The 22,712-nt window shown below is 19.1% G+C and overlaps 6 protein-coding genes across 6 annotated transcripts; 5 read left to right on the top strand and 1 right to left on the bottom strand.

The window, feature by feature from the left end:
• Positions 1–1,709: 1,709 nt before the first annotated feature.
• Positions 1,710–7,646, top strand: PADL01_0517700 (mRNA-binding protein PUF1; the record flags this gene model as incomplete). Its single annotated transcript, XM_028685543.1, is given in 6 exon segments — positions 1,710–1,775; positions 1,792–3,859; positions 3,981–4,150; positions 4,282–4,539; positions 4,703–4,939; positions 5,073–7,646. The coding sequence occupies 6 exon segments, from the start codon at positions 1,710–1,712 to the stop codon at positions 7,644–7,646; spliced, it is 5,373 nt and encodes a 1,790-aa protein (XP_028537031.1).
• An 824-nt stretch (positions 7,647–8,470) lies between these two features.
• PADL01_0517600 (WD-repeat protein, putative) lies at positions 8,471–12,265 on the bottom strand (the record flags this gene model as incomplete). The annotated part of the gene is made up of 1 exon (XM_028685542.1): positions 8,471–12,265. The coding sequence occupies one exon, from the start codon at positions 12,263–12,265 to the stop codon at positions 8,471–8,473; it is 3,795 nt and encodes a 1,264-aa protein (XP_028537030.1).
• A 2,303-nt stretch (positions 12,266–14,568) lies between these two features.
• Positions 14,569–17,862, top strand: PADL01_0517500 (ATP-dependent RNA helicase DDX23, putative; the record flags this gene model as incomplete). The annotated part of the gene is made up of 1 exon (XM_028685541.1): positions 14,569–17,862. One exon carries the CDS (start codon positions 14,569–14,571, stop codon positions 17,860–17,862), a length of 3,294 nt encoding a protein of 1,097 aa, XP_028537029.1.
• Positions 17,863–18,546: 684 nt separating this feature from the next.
• PADL01_0517400 (cyclin) lies at positions 18,547–19,281 on the top strand (the record flags this gene model as incomplete). The annotated part of the gene is made up of 1 exon (XM_028685540.1): positions 18,547–19,281. The coding sequence occupies one exon, from the start codon at positions 18,547–18,549 to the stop codon at positions 19,279–19,281; it is 735 nt and encodes a 244-aa protein (XP_028537028.1).
• Positions 19,282–20,277: 996 nt separating this feature from the next.
• On the top strand, positions 20,278–21,415 carry PADL01_0517300 (proteasome subunit beta type-1, putative; the record flags this gene model as incomplete). The annotated part of the gene is made up of 4 exons (XM_028685539.1): positions 20,278–20,390; positions 20,550–20,657; positions 20,783–20,852; positions 20,984–21,415. 4 exons carry the CDS (start codon positions 20,278–20,280, stop codon positions 21,413–21,415), a joined length of 723 nt encoding a protein of 240 aa, XP_028537027.1.
• An 833-nt stretch (positions 21,416–22,248) lies between these two features.
• On the top strand, positions 22,249–22,644 carry PADL01_0517200 (SWIB/MDM2 domain-containing protein, putative; the record flags this gene model as incomplete). The annotated part of the gene is made up of 1 exon (XM_028685538.1): positions 22,249–22,644. One exon carries the CDS (start codon positions 22,249–22,251, stop codon positions 22,642–22,644), a length of 396 nt encoding a protein of 131 aa, XP_028537026.1.
• Positions 22,645–22,712: the final 68 nt, after the last annotated feature.

The raw sequence follows: 22,712 nt of genomic DNA, 5'->3' as shown, positions 1-22,712 counted from the left end.
GTTTAAGCTCAAACAATAAATATATTTTCTAAAATATAAAATGAATGCATTATATCTATAATATTTAAAACAAAAGACGAAAATGTATTTTTCCTTATAATTACTATATATCCACAAAAAAAAAAAATCAGATTTAAGATATAAAGTATAATATAATATGTTCAATTTTATTTATTTCATTAATTTTTTTATTTTTTATTTTATTATTTTTTTTATTTTTATTTTTTTTATTTTTATTTTTTTTATTTTTATTTTATTTATTTTTTTTTGAATAAGAAGACAAATGAAAATTATTTCATATTGTCTATTAAATATATTTCTTTGCTTTCCTTATCTTTATCCTTTTCTATTTCTTCTTTTCCATTCTCTTCATTTCTATATTTTTATTTATTTGATATCTTTTATTTTTCTTTATATTTTATTTTACTTGTCAATATGTGTTTATGAAATATAAAAAAATAAGTTTTATATACATGGATAAGATATGTAAATGAATGCTTGAAATATTTTATACAAATAAACATTCATATGATATATATATTATATCATTTATAAGAATAATAACATATATATATATATATATATATATAATAACATTTCTATGTACATATTTTATGTATTAGTTTAATTTTTTTATTTTGAAGTACGTAATATTTATATATATGTATATCTACATTTGTTTTTATTTTATTTTAATTTTATTTTCAATAATAAGGGTTTAAATGAATGTTTAAAAAAAAAAAAAAAAAAAAAGAAAAAGGAAATTATAATATATATATATATATATTTATATATATGTGGTAAGAAAAGAAGCCAGCAAATATATAACCACATTTTAAGCATAATTAAAACCAGCACTTTTAATAGTACATCTTCTATATATGGATTTATTTATTTATTTATTTATTTTATTTTTTATTATTATTTATAATTATGGAACATAAGTAAATGGAATATAAAAATAATACATACATATATATATATATATATATATATTATGCATATATAAACTTATATACATATGTATATATTTATTTATTATTTTTTTGTTATAACATTATTATCTATATGATATTTATTTTGTTAATTTAATACGTTTTGGTCATACAAAAAAAAAAAAAAAAAAAAAAAAAAAGAAGAAAAAAGAAAGAAAGAAAGTTTGTTTTATAATAAATATAGTATGTATAACAATTTTTATATTATATAATTTTTTTTGAAGGTTTGATTTTTTCCTCATTCTTTATTTTTTTTTTTTTTTTTTTTTTTGTGAATACTGATTTTTTCTATATATATATATATATTATGTAATAATTAACATACATTATATATTTTAATGCTGTTATATTCTTTTTATAATATTATTATTAAAGCATAATTGAAAAATATAAACATAATATTTCTATATATTTTATATATATATATATATATATATATATACTTATAATTATACATGTAGACAGTATATTTTTACCTTGCTACGTAATATGAAGAATATATTTTTTATAAAAATGTTTTTGTAAATAAAAAAAAGAATTTTTTTTTTTTTTTTTTTTTTCCTTATTTTTAAACAAAAAAAAAAAAAAAGAAAAAAAGATATTAAAGGAATTAAAGATTTAAAAAGAATATTTGGAAATTTTTTTATATACATATAAGTCTGGAAGATTTGTATGTGTGTCTATAAATATATATATATATATATATATATATGTATGTATATTTGTATGTATAAAATATTTTATTTTATATGTAGTAAAAATGGAAAATATAAAAGGGAAGGAAAGTGAATCTTGCAAAGAATATGCGTTAAATAAAATTTCAAAAATTAACAAGGAAAAATATAAAAATGAGGGGAAAAAAAAAGATGAAAAGAAAAAAATTGACGATGGAAAATATATAAATGATGGAAAATATGTAAATGATGGAAAATATATAAATGATGATAAATACATAAATGATGATGATAAATATACAAATGATGATGACAAATATATAAATGATGATGATAAATATACAAATGATGATGATAAATATACAAATGATGATGATAAATTTATACATGATGATGATAAATATACAAATGATGAAAATATAAAAAAGGATAACGTACATATAGATATGTCTAACATTGATAACCAGAGTTATAATAAGAAAAAGAAAAAAAATGACGATGCTGACAAAATAAACAATATAGATAACAATGTTGATAAAAGAGATAATGATATTTCTGACTTTTATGATAAAAGAAAGGAAGATGATAATGGATATGATGATTGTAATAATACACATGAAAGTATTAATAATACATTTGAGTGTAATGGAAAAAAATGTAACTATATAGAGAAGCAAAGAGATAAAACAAAAAAATATGATATTATAAATATGAAATGTGATAATAAAAGTAGTAATATGAAAAATTCAATGAAGAATAAAATGAATACACAAACAAATAATAATAACAAAGACATGTTAAATAATCAAATAAGAATGTGTTCAAAAAATTTAAATAATAATTATATATATAATAATAATAATAATAATAATAATAGTAATAATAATATTAGTACCAGTAGTAGTAGTAATTATTATTATAATTATTATAATAATACAAATATGTATAATGAATTAAGCATGGGTCATCATAATGAAAAAAATAATTTCCTTGAAATATTAGACAATGAATTAAAAAAAAATTGTAATACTTATAATATAGGTAATAATAATATGAATTGTAATTATAAAGGAAATTATAATTATTTTATAAATAAAGATTTATTAAATAATAATATGACATATATATATAATTATCCTATGATAAATACATTAAGCTATAATAAAGATAATAATTATTGCACATATATCGATGAAATTAATAGAATAAATGAATGTACATATAATAACACACAACCAAATATAAATAATAATACAACTTATGCTCCTAATTATAATGATAATTCAAATATATTATATAATCATGAATCATATATTATGTCTCCTTATGATTATTATAATTATTATTGTTCTGGTCTTATTCCTACATATCCGATATTTAATTATAGAAATGTTATAAATAGTAATCATAATAATAATAATAATATAAATAATAACAATAATAATAATAATAATAATAATACCTATTATAATCATATCATTCCGAATAACACTAATAATAATTCTATTGATACTTACAATGAAAATAATAACAATCATAAATTATTTTATAATTATAATAAATATAATATGTATACGCCAAAAATATATTATCATGATAATATTCATAATCTATATCCTATTGATAATATTCCACCCAATTATAATTCAACGGAAAATAAAATATCAGCTTGTAACACTATAATTCCTTCGACTGCAACTATCAACAATAATAATAATATCAATAATAATAATAATAATATCAATAATAATGGCAATAATAATAGCAATAATAACAATAATAATAACAATAATAATAATAGTATTCTTTCAAAAAATATATTTCCATATAATGCAAACGATATAAATAACTTCATAAATCTCAACAGTGATAATATAAATAATAATTCTCATATGAGTCCCAATAATAATACACAAATTTTCAATTATTTTAATTATGTATCCAATAGCAATTTTAATATTCAAAGATATTTATCAAACAATAATAATAATAATTTAAATAATACTACAGATTATCAACAAAATATTTCTTACTATAATACATATAATTCAAATTGTTATTCATCAGCATCAAAAACATATTATTGTAATCAATATTTGAATGAATATCCTTTATTTCCTGTCTCTTCTATTGACTTATATAACACTGACAACATGAACTATAGCTCCAATCAGTTGTATTACTATCACGGTGATGATAAAAAAAAAAAAAAAAAAAAAAAAAATATATATATATATATATTATATGTAAGTATATATATATATATATATATATTTATTTATTTATTTATTTATTTATTTATTTTTTATAGGGAATGATAACATGAACAACGAAGAATTAAAAAAAAATGCGGAACAAGAAAATGCTCATAACAATATAAATATGAACAAGCGAGGAGTACAAAACAAAAAAACAAACTACAACAAGGAAAATTATTTATCTCCAATAGCTTTTACTGGAAATATTTGCAAAATTGCTAAGGTGAATATAAATAAATAAATAAAAATATATATATATATAGATACATACATACATAGTTATGTGTGTACATAGAATGTACTTACTTACATATATATATTTAATTTTTTTTTTTTTTTTTTTTTTGTGTATAGGATCAAACGGGTTGTAGGATTTTACAAAGGATACTAGAAAAAAAGAACCCAAAACATATTGAAGAAATATATAACGAAGCACTTGAACATATAATTGAATTGATGGTAGATCCATTTGGAAATTATTTATGTCAAAAATTAATGGAAGTATGTACATCTGAACAAATAGAAAAAATAATTGATAAATCGTCAGACCAATTAATAAATGCTTCCATAAGTGTTCATGGTACTAGGACAGTTCAGAAGCTTATAGAAATGGTAACAACATTAATGTATATATATATGTATGTATATATGTATGTACATATGTATGTATATGTTTGTTTGTTTATTTGTTTTATATAAGTTGTGCTTTATATAAAATGATAGAAAGACATACTTATTTTTTTATACAATAATTCTTGTCTTCTTTTTATTTTAGATTAAAACACCTTCTCAAATTAAAAAAACAACAAAGGCTCTAAAAAATTCAATAATTACTTTGATTAAAGATATCAATGGAAACCATGTGGTTCAGAAATGTTTAATCACCTTAACAAGTCACCAGTGCGACTTTATATACGAAGCTATTTTAAATAACTGTGTTGAAGTTTCCACTCACAGACACGGATGTTGTGTGATTCAGAGATGCATAGACTCTGCAAACGATGCACAAAAGGTAATATAAAATGTGTATATGTAAGAATATGACATAAAGGAACAAAAATGAAAATGTAAATATATATATAATATATATATTATATATATATATATTATTTTTTTTTTTTTTTTTTTTGATATTTTGTTCATAGGAACTGTTCATACGAAATATTTCTAACAATGCCCTTGATTTAGTACAAGATGCATTCGGAAATTATGTTGTACAATATATTCTTAATTTAGGAAATGAGAAAGTAAATTTAGAAATAGCCAATAAGCTATTACCAAATATTGAGGAACTAGCTGTTCAGAAATTTTCATCTAATGTTGTAGAGAAATGTCTAATAATAGGGAACAACAAATGTAGGAAACTTATAATAAATGAAATATTGAAAAAAGATAAAGATATATTAAAACAAATAATTTTAGATCCATTTGGAAATTATGTTATTCAAAGAGCATTATCAGTTGCTTCAGAACCTGAATTAACAAAATTAGTTGAAGGAATCAAACCATATATAAAAGAATTACGTAATATATCATCTGGAAAAAGAATTGCATGGAAACTAGCCAAAAAACATCCTTTACTTAATGCTGATATCAATAATCAATATTTTTCAAATGATAATTCAGATAATCTTTCTTCACAAAATCATGATATTTCTTCTACTAATAATTCAGTTAATATTCCTACTAACAATTCAGATATTTTCAAAAATGATAAAAAAAAAAATAATGATGAAAATATCCTAAAAAAGAATTACAATAATAATAATAATGTTAAAACATTTAATAATAACAAAAATTTTAATGCCAAAAATTTTAATAATAATACAAATGGAAACATAAAAAATTTTAATAATGATAATATGAAATCTTATAATTATGAACATATGAGAAATTGTAATTTTGATCCAATCAGGAATTATAACAATGAATATGTAAAAAATTATAACAATGAATATATCAAAAATTATAACAATGAATATATCAAAAATTATAACAATGAATATATCAAAAATTATAACAATGAATATATGAAAAATTTTAACAATGATTGTGCCAAAAATTATAACAGTGATTGTACCAAAAATTTTAACAATGAATATGTCAAAAATTTTAACAATGAATATGTCAAAAATTTTAACAATGAATATGTCAAAAATTTTAACAACGAATATGTCAAAAATTATCATCATAATAATATAAAAAATCATATTAATTGTTCTAATAATACTTATGCAAATAATTCCAAAACATACAAAAAAAATACACAACAAAAAAAAAACTTGCAATCTTCAAATGACCTCTGTAATGTTGTTTCATATAGTGATCATTTCCCACACAATAGTGCACATAAAAAAAATAACTTTCAAGAAAAAATATCAAATGTAGATAACAAAAGAAATGATGATTCCTCTATGAATAATAACACCTTTTGTTATAAACAAGGTTATATGACAGATGAGACAATGAACACACAGTATGAAACCAGAAATAATGCTAAAATGGATGACATCAGTAATATCACAAAAAATGAAAGAGAGAATTTAAACAGGATTTATTCTAATCAAGAAGACAAACAAAACAAGAAAGATGATATTTACTACACCCATAAGAGGAATGATGAAAGCAATATTTATGAAAATCAAAGAAATTTTAACAAAAATAATTTTAAATATGTGATAGGTCATAATATGAACAGAGATGATAATAATGTTCTTGTAGGTAATAAAAGTAAAACTGATGGGGAAAATAATGTAAGAATGGATATAAATGAAAGGAGTGAAGAAAAAAATGAAAGGAATGAAGAAAAAAATAAAAATGTACAGGAAAAAAATGAAAATGTACAGGAAAAAAATGAAAATGTACAGGGAAAAAATGAAAATGTACAGGAAAAAAATGAAAATGTACAGGAAAAAAATGAAAATGTACAGGTAAAAAATGAAAATGTTCAGGAAAAAAATGAAAATGTTCAGGAAAAAAATGAAAATATTCAGAGAAAAAAAAACAATGTTCAGGAAAAAAAAGAATACGTAAATGAGAAAAAGGAATGCATAGATGATGAAGAACAAAAAGAACTCTTCAACAACAATGAAAACAACAAAAACGATAATAAATGTAACAACAATGTGATTAAAAAAAGCAGTGTTCATTTAGATAATGAAAAATGTCATTACGAAAATAATATAAATACAGAAAGTGGACATATTAGGAGCAAATCAAATCATAATATGATAAATAATAATAGTTATGATAACAAAATGATAGAAAAACAGAACAATGAAAATTCCAATAAGTATATAATACAAAATGTTCCTAATACTAATAATAGAATGTTTCATAAAAAAAATGATGAAAATAAAGATGGTAGCAAAAATAAACATATGGACAATAAGAATAATAAAGTATATAATAATAATTTTAATAAAAATGAATATAAAAGAATACAAAACAATCAAATGAATATGAATCAAAGTTATAATTTTTCTCAGAATAAAAACTATGTCTACAATAATAGTTATAATAATTATAATGAAAATTATGTCAACTTTTATCCCATGAGAAATAATAATCAAGAATTTAATTCAAATATATGTTCAAGTAATAAGAATAATCCTAAATTGACATATATGTCAAATAATAAAAATAATGGAGATAATTATATGAGGAAAAACCCAAAAAAAATTACAAAAAAATATAGTAATGAGTCCAAATTAATATGAGCTGATATGATCTTAAATGTGAGCCCTTTTTTTTTTTTTTTTTTTTTTTTTTTTTTTTTTTCTTTTTAATAAATTTATAAACTTTTATTAAAAAAAAAATAAAATAAAACAACCAAACGTTTAGACAAGCAAATAAATAAATATGCTCATAAAAAATTTACCTAATTTTGTATATTTATATTGTGATCTTATATAAAAAATGTTTTTATTAATATATATATATATATAATATATATTTATAGTGTACATAAGAACAAAATAAATTTATATTGTTCATATATATACCTACAATTATATATTTATTTTATTTTTTGTAAATTAAAATAATCTTAATTAGTGATCGTATTTATTAATATTTATGTGCTTTTTTTTTTTTTTTTTTTTTTTTTTTTTTTAAATAAAATTTTAAATCATTAATGTTTTTAAATTTGAATTAAGGACAAAAAGTAGGTTCTACAGAATTATATTATGCATAAATAAATAAATATAAAAGTACACACACACACGCACATATATATATATATATATATATATATATTTTCATTAACGTAAATGTAATTGAAAAAAGCATGGGTGTTCCTTTCGAAGGCAAAGGCTTCATTGATCATATGAGCATTTTTTTTATTTTAAATATGTATCACATAATATTAAATATTAATATATTCAAATTATATAGTGGTATGAGAAAAATAAAGATGTATTTAAATATATTTTACATATTAGGATCACAAACATATATATATATATATATATATATATATATATATATAATGATGTACATATAATATTACACGTTATAGATAAATATCACTGATTTAATATGTTCAATTTTTGATTGAATTATATTTAGTCAATTCTCTTAAGAATGGATGAATGAATTTTTTTCTAGCCTTTTTTTTTTCTTTTTTAATTTTGTTAATTTTAGGATGTACGTTCCAAATCATCAATGTGTGATCATCAGATGCTGAAATCATATATGGGAATTTGGAATAAGATAAAGGCCATATAGCAATACTAACAGTAGATGCATGTCCATTTATAACATCTAATAGATATCCTTTTGTTTTATGCCATATATATATTAGGCTATCTTCGCTACCACTTATAACATAATCTTCATTTTTACCCCCAAAGGTTGAATGTACAATAAATCTCCCTTGTTTATGACCTCTATATGTTTGAATAATATATCTATATTTAACATCCCATAATTTGATTGTTGGTCTTTGATCTGCTATATTAACTAATATATGATTATACAATTTAGATGCACATACAGATGTAATTGTATCAAATTCAGGTAATATATATAATTCTTTTTTTTGATTATAATCAATAACTCTAACATTTTTATCAGACGCTACAACAATTAAATATTGATCATTATTTGTAAAAACAAAATTTTGTATTCTGGTACTAAATGACCATGCATATAAAATAGAAAAACTTTTTAATTCTTCATTTAATTTAGTACAGAAAATTTTTTTATCAAAAGCTGATGATACTATAATAGAATCATCTTTTGACCAACAGATAGATGTAATAGGACCACTATGCATATTTAGACTTAATTTTTTTTTATTACTTTTTGGACTCCATATAATAATATTTGAATCATTAGAACCTGAAACTAAATATTTACTATTATGACTCCATATAATATAGCTAACACCATCAATATGTCCATTCCATTCTCTTATTTTATTAAAAGGATATATTCCTCTCCATAAAAAAATACTTTTATCTTTACTTGACGATGCTATATATTTTCCATTTGGAGAGACATTGACATACCAAACTTCATCTTTATGTCCTTGTAATATTTTAATACAATAATAAGGTAATTTTATTTTTTTGCATTCATGATTTTTTAAAAGAGATAAAGAATGTAATTCATGATGTGTATAACAACTATTAATTTTTGTTCGATCTGTTTTGGAGTCCAAACAATTATGATTTTGATACATTTCATCATGATGATGATGATGATGATAATCATCATTATTATTATTATTTATATTAATATTATTATTTTCTTTTTTGTTCATATCTTTTTTTTTATCTTTCACATTATAATTTATCTTCATTTCTTTTATTTTTTCATTATCCAGATGATTATGTTCTAGTTGTTGTATTTCACTCGACATACAACATTTATTGTTATAATTTAATGGTTCCATACTATTATTATTAGAATTTTTATTTTTATTAATGTTGTTAAGATTATTTATTTGTTCATTTTTTTCTTTATTAGTATGATCATTATTATGTTGTATATTTTCATTTTTACTATGAGTAATTACAACTTCTTCATATGTTTTCAATAAGTTTTCATTTGTTCCTTCTTTTATAATTATATCATTATTTTGTTCTTTCATTATATAATTGTGATCATTATTTGATGATATGTCTTCATTACATTCTTGTTCAATAATAATGTTTCTCTTTTTCTTCCTTTGGTTCTCATAAGTTGTAGAGTTGCTATATATATCTAAAGATGTTGGGTTGCTTGTATTAGCAGGATATACATCTTGAACTTCTTCCTCCTTATTACATTTTTGATGAACCACTGTTGTTTCTGCATTTGCAGGGTATTTCATAAAACATTTTGTTTTGGATTTATCATAAGATGAATTAATATTGGTCACATTATATTCATTTGGATATACATTTGATTGTATATTTTGTTGTATATGTTCATTATTCCATATGGATGTATTCATAAACGTAGTATTCTCCTTATTAGATGCATTTAATATATCTTCATTACTTAAACATTCTGTTGTGACAGTTGTAATATTATTATTATTATTATTTGTAGGTTCATTATTTGTACTTGGATTTGTAGGAACCAGAATTTTATTTTTATGACTTTTTATAGAATCATTAATTTTACTTTTATTATTTTTAATATTTTTAATATTTTTTTTATTTTTGCATTTTTGTTGATTTTTTTTTTTTTGTTTTTTTTTTTCTTTTCTAAAAATATGATCCTCATTTTTTATGTCTTCCGTGATATGACATGGTTTCATTTCTCCTTCTGATTTATTACATTTGTTTTTCTTTTTATTATCCTTTTTGTTTAATTTAAGATTTTCCATTTTTTTAGATTTGATAGTTCTTTTATTACGTTTTAAAATTTTTTGAGAAAAATGATTATGAAACAAACAATTATCAACTTGATATTTCAAAGACTGATGAAGCAAAATGGCTAGTCGTCTTGGTGGTATGATAATATGTTCAGGTAATAATCTGTTAATTTTTTCAAATAAAATACTACGAGAATTTTTATATTTCTCTTTACATGTATATTGTATATTATAATAATGGTGATAATTATAATTATCTTTATTATCACAATAATATTTATCATCACAATAATATTTATCATCACAATAATATTTATCATCACAATAATATTTATTGTCAAAATTATCATTGTTATTATTTATTATCATAAAAAAGGTTGTGCACTGATGTAATCTATGATATGTATCCTCATCAAAACAACATGTTTGTAATTTATTTCTTAAACATCTTAAAGCAGCAAAATATTTCCCTTCATATAAATATTCTATAAAACATTGTTCATATATTAAAAAGCTAATAGCTTTTATTAATTTTTTATTTATATTTAATTTTTTTAAACTTATGATGGCATTCTTCCATTTCCCTGATAAAATATTCTTATGAATCTTTTTTATTATTGGTTGTTCTAATTCTATACCACTTTCTAGTTCTAAATATTTGGCTGATTTATTATATCCCATATTTTTAATTGCTTGAATTAATAATAAAAGAACGTCTTTTTTTAATAGGCCTTCCCACATATGTGAATGAGTTTTATTATCATGACAATTGTCATTAAAAAGGTTATTATTAAAATTATTATTATTATTATAATTATTATTATTATTATTATAATTATCATTATTATTATTATTATTATTATTATTATTATTATCATTATTATCATTATTATCATGACCACTGTTTCCTTTCTGGTTAGTTTTCTTTTTTTTTGGATGAGCTAATTTTTTCTTATAATTCTTCAAACTATTCATTTCATTACATCTGCTCACTTCTTGTTGATTCTTTTTAGAACCCTTTTTTTCACATCGTCTCTCTTCACAAATAATTTTGTCGCATTCGTTTTTTTTTTCATAGTTCTCATAATCTATCATTTTAAGGTCCTTTTCATTTTTTCTCTTTAAACCTTTTCTAATAAAATGCTGGAAATTATCATCCTCTTTGTATTTCTTCAAATGAACTTGTAATTTTAAATTCTTATTTCCATTTTGGTGTACACCCATTTCATCATATAATAAAAATGTTGTATCATTATATTCATTGTTTATAAAATTATAGGTCTCTTTCTCTACACTGTCATTTTTATAAGTACATATAATCTCATCTTTATCTACATTCTTTATATATATGTGTTCATTTTTATTTATGTCAATATTCTTCTTCATTAATGAAGAGAAATCATAATCATTTTGATTTTCGTTTTGATAATATTTCAACATATTACAATTTTTTATTTTTTTCTGAATAACATTATATATTTCCTCCTGTCTTTTCCTCTTCTCACGTCTATTAATATTTGTATTATTCATAACGATATAAGTGTTTTTCTTCGTTCTTATATAAAAATTATATTATTATTAATAAGGATATACATAAGAAAATAAATAAATAAATAATAAACATAAAATGAAAAAAAAATATATATATATATATATCATATATTTCAATAGATTAGAAAGCGAACAGAAAAAAAAAAAAAAAAAAAAAAAAAAAAAAAAAAAAAAGTTGGAGGATATAAAAATTAAAAGGATCCTACAGAATAAAATGATATTATATATATATATATATATAATATGTTCTTATGAAAATATTCGTTTTATTGATTATATGACGATTTATATATTTATGTGTGTGTATTCTTTTTTTTTTTTTCTCTTTCGAAATTGGAAACAGAAAAATATGGATATTCTTTTTGTTCCTATAACACATAAATATATATCATATTATATATTATGTGCATAATTATTCAAATATATATATATATATTATATGAGAAAAAGGAAGAATAGCAAGAAAAATAAAAAAAAAGAAAAGAAAAGAAAAAAATTAAAAGTATCTTTTTCACACTCTTTTGTTATAAATATATATTATATATACATATAATTATTACGTATATATATATATATATATATATATATATATATATATATATTTTTTATTTCTTTTTTTGTTCTTGTATATTTTCATCAATCAAAATATTTAGATAATAAAATAATTTAAAATAATACTAATAAAATAATGTGCAAAATGTTATATAATTTTTTTTTTTTTTTTTTTTTTTTGATATTTTTATGCTCATGCAATTTTTTTTTCTTTTTTTTTTTTTTTAAATAGGAAACGTACACCTTAAGTTATTTACAAAAAAAAAAAAAAAAATAAATAAATAAATAAATAAATAAATATACGTACATAAATATATATAAATATATATAATATTATATATATAATAAAAATAAGACCAAAATAAATTGTGAGAAAATATTACGTTTTAATAAGAAAAATGCCTCGTAAAATAAGCTTAGCTAAAAAGTTTTTATTCTACACATTATTATATATATATAAAAAAAATATATTATATATATATATATATTTAAATATAATAAAAATAAAACAATGCTTCTTATATATTATATATATATATATATTAATTACTTTATTTTTGCTCTTTAATTTTTTATGCCTTGTTTTATATCGACAAAAAATGATTATATTCTTCATAAGGAAAAAATGGAAAATTACTTTTCTCATTGATCAAATAGACACAATATCATAAAAAGGAAATATATATATAATATATATATATAATTATATATATATATATATATTTATATTATAATATTTATTTATTTTTTTGTGTTTATATGTACATATATTTCAACTGAATATACATCCTTATTTTACGTTATAAGGAAATAATCTCATAAATATTTCAAATAATCAAAATGAAAAAAGAAACGATAATGTTACAAATGAACTTTATTATATATATATAAATATATATATAATAAATAAACCTCTTTAGATAATATAACTACAGATCTAAATTTTTATTTATTATTTGAATAAAAAATAATAATAATAAAATAAAATAAATCTCTATATTCTTCATATTATACCTATTATTGAATAAACAAAAATATATATTATTATATATATATATAATGAAAAACAGGTTGTTATTATTTATAAATATAATTATCATATATACAAAATGAATAAACCACATATTTTATTTTATGTAGAATTTTTATATTAAACTTTTGATTATTATATATAATGAAGGGGAAAAATAAATAAAAATATATATATATAATATATATAATATTATATATATATGATTATACTTTATTGTTTTTCAATTTTTTTTTTTTTTTTCCTTTTATTTGTTATATTATTTATTTGTAATTTTAAAATAGTTCCCTTTTTTTTTCTCACATTATATAATGTAATTATACATATATATTATATATATATAATATTTAAATGTTTTATTATTTTATTGTTTTATAATAATTATTTTTATTAATTAGTGTTTGCTACAAAGAACAAATAAGATTATATTAAAAAAAAAATAAAAGGTCCTAATAATATAATAAAAAAAATTATGTATACATATTTATATGTATTATTTATTATATATTTTTTATTTTTTTTTATGTTATAATAATATTATTATTTTCACATTTTAAAATATATTATATATATTATTAAAAAATATATATTTTATATAAGTATCATAATAATAATATTAGAATATTTTAATATAAAAATAACAAAATAGTTATATTAATTTTATATATTATTTATATATTTTTATATAAGATGTAAGAAAATGTTTTTTTTCAAAAAAAAAGAAAACAATAACGATGAGGAAAAAGAAAACGTTCCTCATGCTAGTAATCCTTTTCAGGGCATAGAAAAAGAAAATATACATGTCAAAAGAGAAAGCAAGTTGATAAATGAGGATGATCATTTGTATATAAATAAAAACGAAAAAATTGATAACGATGATAGTAAGAGTGATGATAATAATAATAAGAGTGATGATAATAATAATAAGAGTGATGATAATAATAATAAGAGTGATGATAATAATAATAATGATAATAATAATAATGATGGTGAAAAAATAAAAAATATTTCTTACGATAAAAATAAAAACAACATTTATAATGTAAAGAAAGATAATATAATACATTCTTCAAAACATAATAAAGATAATCAATATGATGAAGATGATACTTTATCAGATAAAGTGCAATCAAAGAGTAAGCCGAAACAAAATGAGAGAGCCAAATTTAAAACATCCATAAAATTATATTACAACAATTCAGGTTCTGAGGAAGAAGAAAGTGATGATAATAATAATAAGGGTGAAAAAAATGAAGAACTAATAAAAAAAAATATAACTATGAAAGATAAAATGGTGATAAAGGAATCTATTAAATATAATAAGAATGGATGGGGTGATACAAAGGGTAGTGTAAGGCATAAAACACATAATGATAATAATAATAATAATAATAATAATAATAATAATAATAATAATAATTATTATTATAATAATAATAATAATAATAATAATAACAATAATTATAATTATCAGTATTATAAAAATTCATATCAAGATACATATCCTAATAATACAAAGACAAATAAAAAAATATTTGCAAACGTATCTAATGATGAAAAGCTAGTTTTCTTAACAAAAAAAGAAAGAGAAGAAAAAAAAAAAAAAATGGAAAACGATAATCATAAGGTGGTTCCTAGTAAGGAAGAAGACGAAGAAAAAAAGAAAGAGCATCATAATATAAGACAGTCTTCTATAGATAATAGAAAACATAGAAGAAGAGAAGATTCTTATGAATATAGAAATGAAGAACATAGGACAAATGATAGGAAAAGAAAAAAAAACGAAAGTGATCATATTAATGATGATAAGGAATATAATGAGAATAATGTATATGATGAGGATTCATATTATAATAATAGGAATAATAAAAAACATAAAGATTATAAACATAATAATAATGATGATGATATAAATAAATATAATAATACTACAAAGGATATATATAAAAACAATGATAGTAGTGAATATATATTATCTGAATCATATTATAATAAACCTCAATCATTCTTAGCTGAATTAAATATGTTAAATTTAAGCAATATTCAAAGAGATAATTTAAAAGAAAAAGAATTAGAAATTATAAAACAACAATACTTGGGATTAAATAAGACAAAGAAAAAGATACAAAAGCCTTCAGAGAAATTTAGAAATATATTTAATTTCGAATGGGATCAATCTGAAGATACATCAAGAAATGATAGTAATCCATTATATCAAAATAGACTTGAACCACAATTATTATTTGGTAGAGGATATATAGCAGGTATAGATGTAAGAGAGCAAAGAAAAAAAAATAATTTTTATGATAAGCTAGTTCAAAATAGGTTAAATATGTCTCTAAACAAAGATAAAGAAAATCAACACCACAACTACCACCACAATAATAATAATATGAATAATATGAATAATATGAATAATATGAATAATAATATTAATTGTGATGATAGTAGTAATCATAATATTAAGCATCACTCATATGAACCATTACATGATAAACAAACAAATGCATCCGAATATAATTATCATAATTATTTAATAAAAAACAAAAGTGGAGAATATATTTACGAACCTAAAGTAAATAATATTATAAAAGATGTGTGTGAAAAACATTGGAGTCAAAAAAGTAGAGACGAAATGACAGACAGAGATTGGAGAATTTTTAGAGAAGATAATGAAATTTATATTAAAGGTGGTATTGTACCTGCACCTATAAGAAAATGGGAAGAATCTAATTTATCAAATGATTTATTAAAAGCTATAAAAAAAGCTAAATATGAAAAACCAACACCCATACAAATGCAAGCTATACCTATTGCCTTAGAAATGAGAGATCTTATAGGTATAGCTGAAACGGGATCAGGTAAAACAGCTGCATTTGTATTACCTATGCTTTCATATGTAAAACAATTACCACCTTTGACATATGAAACATCACAGGATGGTCCATATGCTTTAGTTATTGCACCTTCAAGAGAATTAGCTATACAAATATTCGAAGAAACTAATAAGTTTGCTTCTTACTGCTCATGTAGAACAGTTGCTGTTGTTGGAGGTCGAAATGCAGAAGCACAAGCATTCGAATTAAGAAGAGGTGTTGAAATTGTTATAGGTACTCCAGGAAGATTACAAGATTGTTTAGAAAAAGCATACACTGTATTAAATCAATGTAATTATGTTATATTAGATGAAGCTGATAGAATGATGGATATGGGTTTTGAAGATACTGTTCATTATATACTTGATAAAATACCAACTACTAATTTAAAATCAGAAGATGATGCTTTAGCTTTACAAGAAGAAATGATGACTAAAGCTGGTCATCGTTTATATAGATTAACTCAAATGTTTTCAGCTACTATGCCACCATCTGTAGAAAGATTATCAAGAAAATATTTAAGAGCACCTGCATATATATCTATTGGAGATCCAGGTGCAGGAAAACGATCGATTGAACAGAAATTAGAATTCCTTACAGAAGGAAAGAAAAAACAAAAATTACAAGAAACATTAGAATTGTATGAACCACCTATTATAGTATTTGTCAATCAAAAAAAAGTTGCAGATATTATTGCTAAATCTATAACAAAAATGAAATATAAAGCAGTAGCCTTACATGGAGGAAAAGCTCAAGAAATAAGAGAACAAACATTAAGTGCATTCAAAAATGGAGAATTTGATATACTAGTAGCTACAGATGTTGCTGGTAGAGGTATTGATGTACATGGAGTTAAATTAGTTATAAATTTTGATATGCCTAAGGATATAGAATCATATACACATAGAATTGGACGTACTGGAAGAGCTGGTCTGAAAGGATTAGCTATTTCATTTATAACAGAAAATGATTCTCATTTATTTTATGATTTAAAACAATTTCTAATATCTTCTAATAATATCGTTCCATTAGAGCTAGCCAACAATCCTGCTTCCAAAGTGAAGCCAGGAACAGTTATGCAAACACCAAAAAAAAATCAAATATTATATAAAAATTGATCTTTATATTTTTTTTTTTATCACTCATATGAAATATAAATAAATATAAATAAATAAATAAATAAATATATATATATATATATATATATATTTATATGTATCTTATTATATTCATTACCATTTTATTTTTTTTGTTAACAATTAAATTAAACTCTTTTTATTATTTTTTTTTCAATATACTCTTTTTTCCAACATTGAAAATATATATATATATATATATATATATATCAGATGAAGAAAGGCATGTCTTTTTATAACAATATAAGCCCTTCTTTATTTTCAGTATATCAATTATTAATATATTTTTTTTTTTGTCGTAAGGTTTATTTTTGCGAGAATAAGGTCAAATATATATATATATATATATATATAATATATATATAATAATCCTTTTTTGTTATATATTTTTTAAAATACATATTAAGAAAAATATATATATATATATATATATATATTTAAAATAAATAATATACTATATTTATAAAGTACAAAATATTTAGTATTTATAAAATATAATTTTATTTTTTATTGAGTATAATTATTAAAGACAGGGGAAACATAAAAAAAAAAAAAAAAAAAAAATAAATATATTCACATATATATATTTTATATATATATATTTTATATATATATATATTTTTTTTTTTTATAATTATTGTTTTGTAATTACGCTTGTGTGACAGTATGGATTACGAGATAGAAGGAGAAGTACCAAGAACTGATAAGAATTATATATTTTTATACATTCCAATAGTTTTAAATGAAATGATAAAAAATAATAATAATAAAGGTGTAGGAAAAATAACAAGTTTTCATGCTTCTAAAATTCCTGATATATCTTTAAAAAATTATATAGAAAGGATAGGTAAATATATTGGATGTAGTAATGAATGTTTTGTATTATTAATAATATATTTAGATAGATTAATAAAAATACATCAAGATATATCTTTATCATTATTATGTATACATAGATTAGTTATTACTGCTGCTATGATATCTATAAAATTTTTTGATGACTTATATTATTCTAATGCTTATTATGCTAAAATAGGAGGTGTAACAACTAAAGAATTAAATAAATTAGAAATATATTTTTTAAATCTTATAGATTATCATTTATTTGTATCATCACAAGAATATGATTACTATAGAAAATATATTTCCTTAGCTGTTACAAAATATATATATAATAAAAATAATATTAAACACATACCAATAATTAAAAAACCATATAATTTATTTAATTATAAATCAACTAATAATTCTACTCTCATGTTCCAACCAAAAAATCAAAAAATCAATATTATCAACTCTATCGAAACAAAGAAAAATAATAATAATAATAATAATAAAAATAATAATAAAAATAAAAATAAAAAATACAACCCACAAAATGATCAACATAAAAATGAATAAATAATAAAATTAAGATATTTAAATTATGCAATATATATATGTATAATCTGTGGGGGAATATTTAGTCCTAATTTTAAAACACTTTTTTAAAATAAATACAAATCAATATATACATATATATATATATTATATATGTTTTTTTTTTTTTTTCTTTTTTTTTTTTTTTTTTTTTTTTTTGGTCAGTTATTTTATGTTTTGTTATTATGATCTATTTCATCCTAAAATTACTAAAACATTTTAAAATGAAAAAATAAAAAATAAAAAAATATACATATGTATTATAAAATATATATATATATTTTTTTTTTTTATAGCTAATATATTTCTCTTCATATTATAAAAATATTTAGTATACATAAATAAAATATTTATTTTATTTTTATAATGTTAAAAATAATATTCTCATTCAAATAATTGCATTATATAAATATTAATGTATTTTGAATAAACATAAAAAAAATATAAAAAAAAAAACAAAAAAAAAAAAAAACTATAAATATTATATATTCACATAATATATATATATATAATATTATTATATATGTTTTTCTTTTTTATGTGTACTCTTAAATAAAAATATAGTGCATTTTAGAATAATATTTATTTTTCAAAAAAAGGAAAAATAAAATATAATATTTACTATATATATATAATTTCATCTAATTAAACCTAAAAGAATAAAGAATAAAAATATAAAATATAAAATATAAAATATAAAAATATAAAAAATATAAAAGAAAATAAAGATATATAAATATAAAATTATATATATATATATATAATTTTAAAAATAAAAAAAAAAAAAAAATCACAAATGAATTTTTTTCGAATATATAATATATATATTATATTTTTATTTATTATTATTATATTTCTTTTATAATCATAAATTATAAAAAGAATTATACATAATATATACATATGAATATATATATTTAATATATATATATATATTTATTTATTTATTATTATTTTTTCTTTTGTTTTAATAATAAGATGGATCTTATATTATATAATGATAATTTAACGGAAAAAAAAACAGAGAAGGAAAATGTAATAGAACATGGTCGTGGTTTTAAAAGATGGTATCCATATATCGACAATGGAGGGTACTAAGAAATAAAAATATATATATATATATATATATATATAAATAAATTAGTATTATTTGCAACTATTATAGTATATTATAAAACATACCAAATGGAGGAACTGATATATATATATATATATATATTAATATTTATGTATTCCTTATTTTTTATTAGAACTGTCATTGGATTAACTGGTAAAGATTATGTTATTCTAGCTGCAGATACAAGATTATCTTTATCATATTCAATATATACAAGATACTGCCCCAAAATATCTAAATTGTAATAATAAAATAGTAACATATATATATATGTATATATATATATATATATATATATATATATATATATATATATTTACTCTTTATATAATTAAAAAATATATAATTATATTTTTTTTTTTATAGGACTGAAAAGTGTATTATAGGTTCCTCTGGAATGCAGTCTGATATAAAAACACTCCATTCATTATTACAAGTAAAATGAAGATATAAATAAATATACACATATGTATATGTACATATATATATATATATATATATATATATATATATATATATATGTGCATGCCTTATTAATATATATTTGTATGTTTCATTTTTGTGTAGAAAAAAATTCAATTGTTTGTTTTGGAACACTCCCATTACCCAGACATTCATGCTATAGCTAGATTGTTGTGTGTAATATTATATAGTAGAAGATTTTTTCCTTATTATGCTTTTAATATATTAGCAGGAGTTGATGAAAATAATAAAGGAGTCTTATATAATTATGATTCTGTTGGATCATATTGTGAAGCCACCCACTCATGTGTTGGTAGCGGTGCACAATTAATATTACCTATATTAGATAATAGAGTAGAACAAAAAAATCAACTTATTAAAAATACAAATTTTAATTTAGGTGATGATATTAATTTTGTTAAAGATGCTATTACTTCAGCAACTGAAAGAGATATTTATACAGGAGATAAAACTTTAATTTATGTAATTGATAAAATGGGAATTAACGTAAACACCTTGGATTTAAAACAAGATTAATGTTATATTTTTATATCAACCATCAAATATACATATATAATAATATATATATATATTATATATATTTTTTTTTTTATTTTTTTAATATTTTTTTTTATTTTTATCACATGTATGTGCTTGATACATTTTTAAAAATAAAAGACCTTTCATACGAATAATATAAAATATTTTTCTTGTTTATAAATTCCATTTCTTATGATTACAAAAAAAAAAAAAAAAAAAAAAACTACCAGTACACTAAAACAGTGGAATATTATAATATATATATATTTATTTATTTTAAACATAACAATATACTATAAAATATAAAATGATAATTTAAAAAAAATATAAAATAATAAAATAACAAAATGATACATACATACGTATTATATATATTATATGTTATATGTATATATGTATATATTTATTTATGCACTTTTTTTTTTTTTTTTTTAATTTCAGTATGTATCATAAATATATAATATATGAACAAAATTTTTTTTTTTTTTCAGTATTATACATATAAAATAGTATGATACATACAATATATATATATATATATATATATATATATATATATATATAAATACAATTTGTGAATATATACATATAAATAGTATATATATTTATTTTCCCACTAGTGTGTTACATATATATAATTTGTTTTGTTAAAGTATTTTCCATTTTTACAAAAATAAATTAAAATATTGAAAGTAATATATTTATGCACGTATATTTTTTAATTTAGTATTTTCTTTTTATTATTAAATCTGATATATTTATCATATATATATATTTATATATATTTATTTATATATATTTATATTTATATTTATTTATTTATTCTCAATATGAAACTTTTGAGAACAAACATTTTTAGTGCCCAAAATTTTTTGTTCAGAAATAATTATGCACATGTATTCAACAGTCTTCATAACAAAAAGAACTTCACTTCAGACAATGGAAAAAATGATAATACAAAAAAAAAAAGACCAAATGGATTACAAGTTGATTGTGAAATAAAAAGTCCACTGAAAGAATTTTTAAATGCTGATACAGCATCAAGAGTTTTTGTTTTAAAATATGCTTGGAAATATATCAAGGATAATAATTTACAAAATCCAAACATGAAAAGAAAAATTATACCAGATAATAAATTAAAACAAGTACTAGATAAAGATGAAGTCGATATTTTAGAAGTTCCAAAATTGTTATTTAAACATATGTCATCTATTAGAAAGGAATAATAAAAAATTTTCATGACATATTGTCTTACTTTGTTGTTCATTTAACTTTTCAATACGCCTTTCAGAAA

Source organism: Plasmodium sp. gorilla clade G2 (genome assembly GCF_900097015.1).
Source record: "Plasmodium sp. gorilla clade G2 genome assembly, chromosome: 5".
NCBI lineage: Eukaryota > Apicomplexa > Aconoidasida > Haemosporida > Plasmodiidae > Plasmodium > Plasmodium adleri (nom. inval.).
This window is presented reverse-complemented; position numbering and strand designations above follow the sequence as displayed.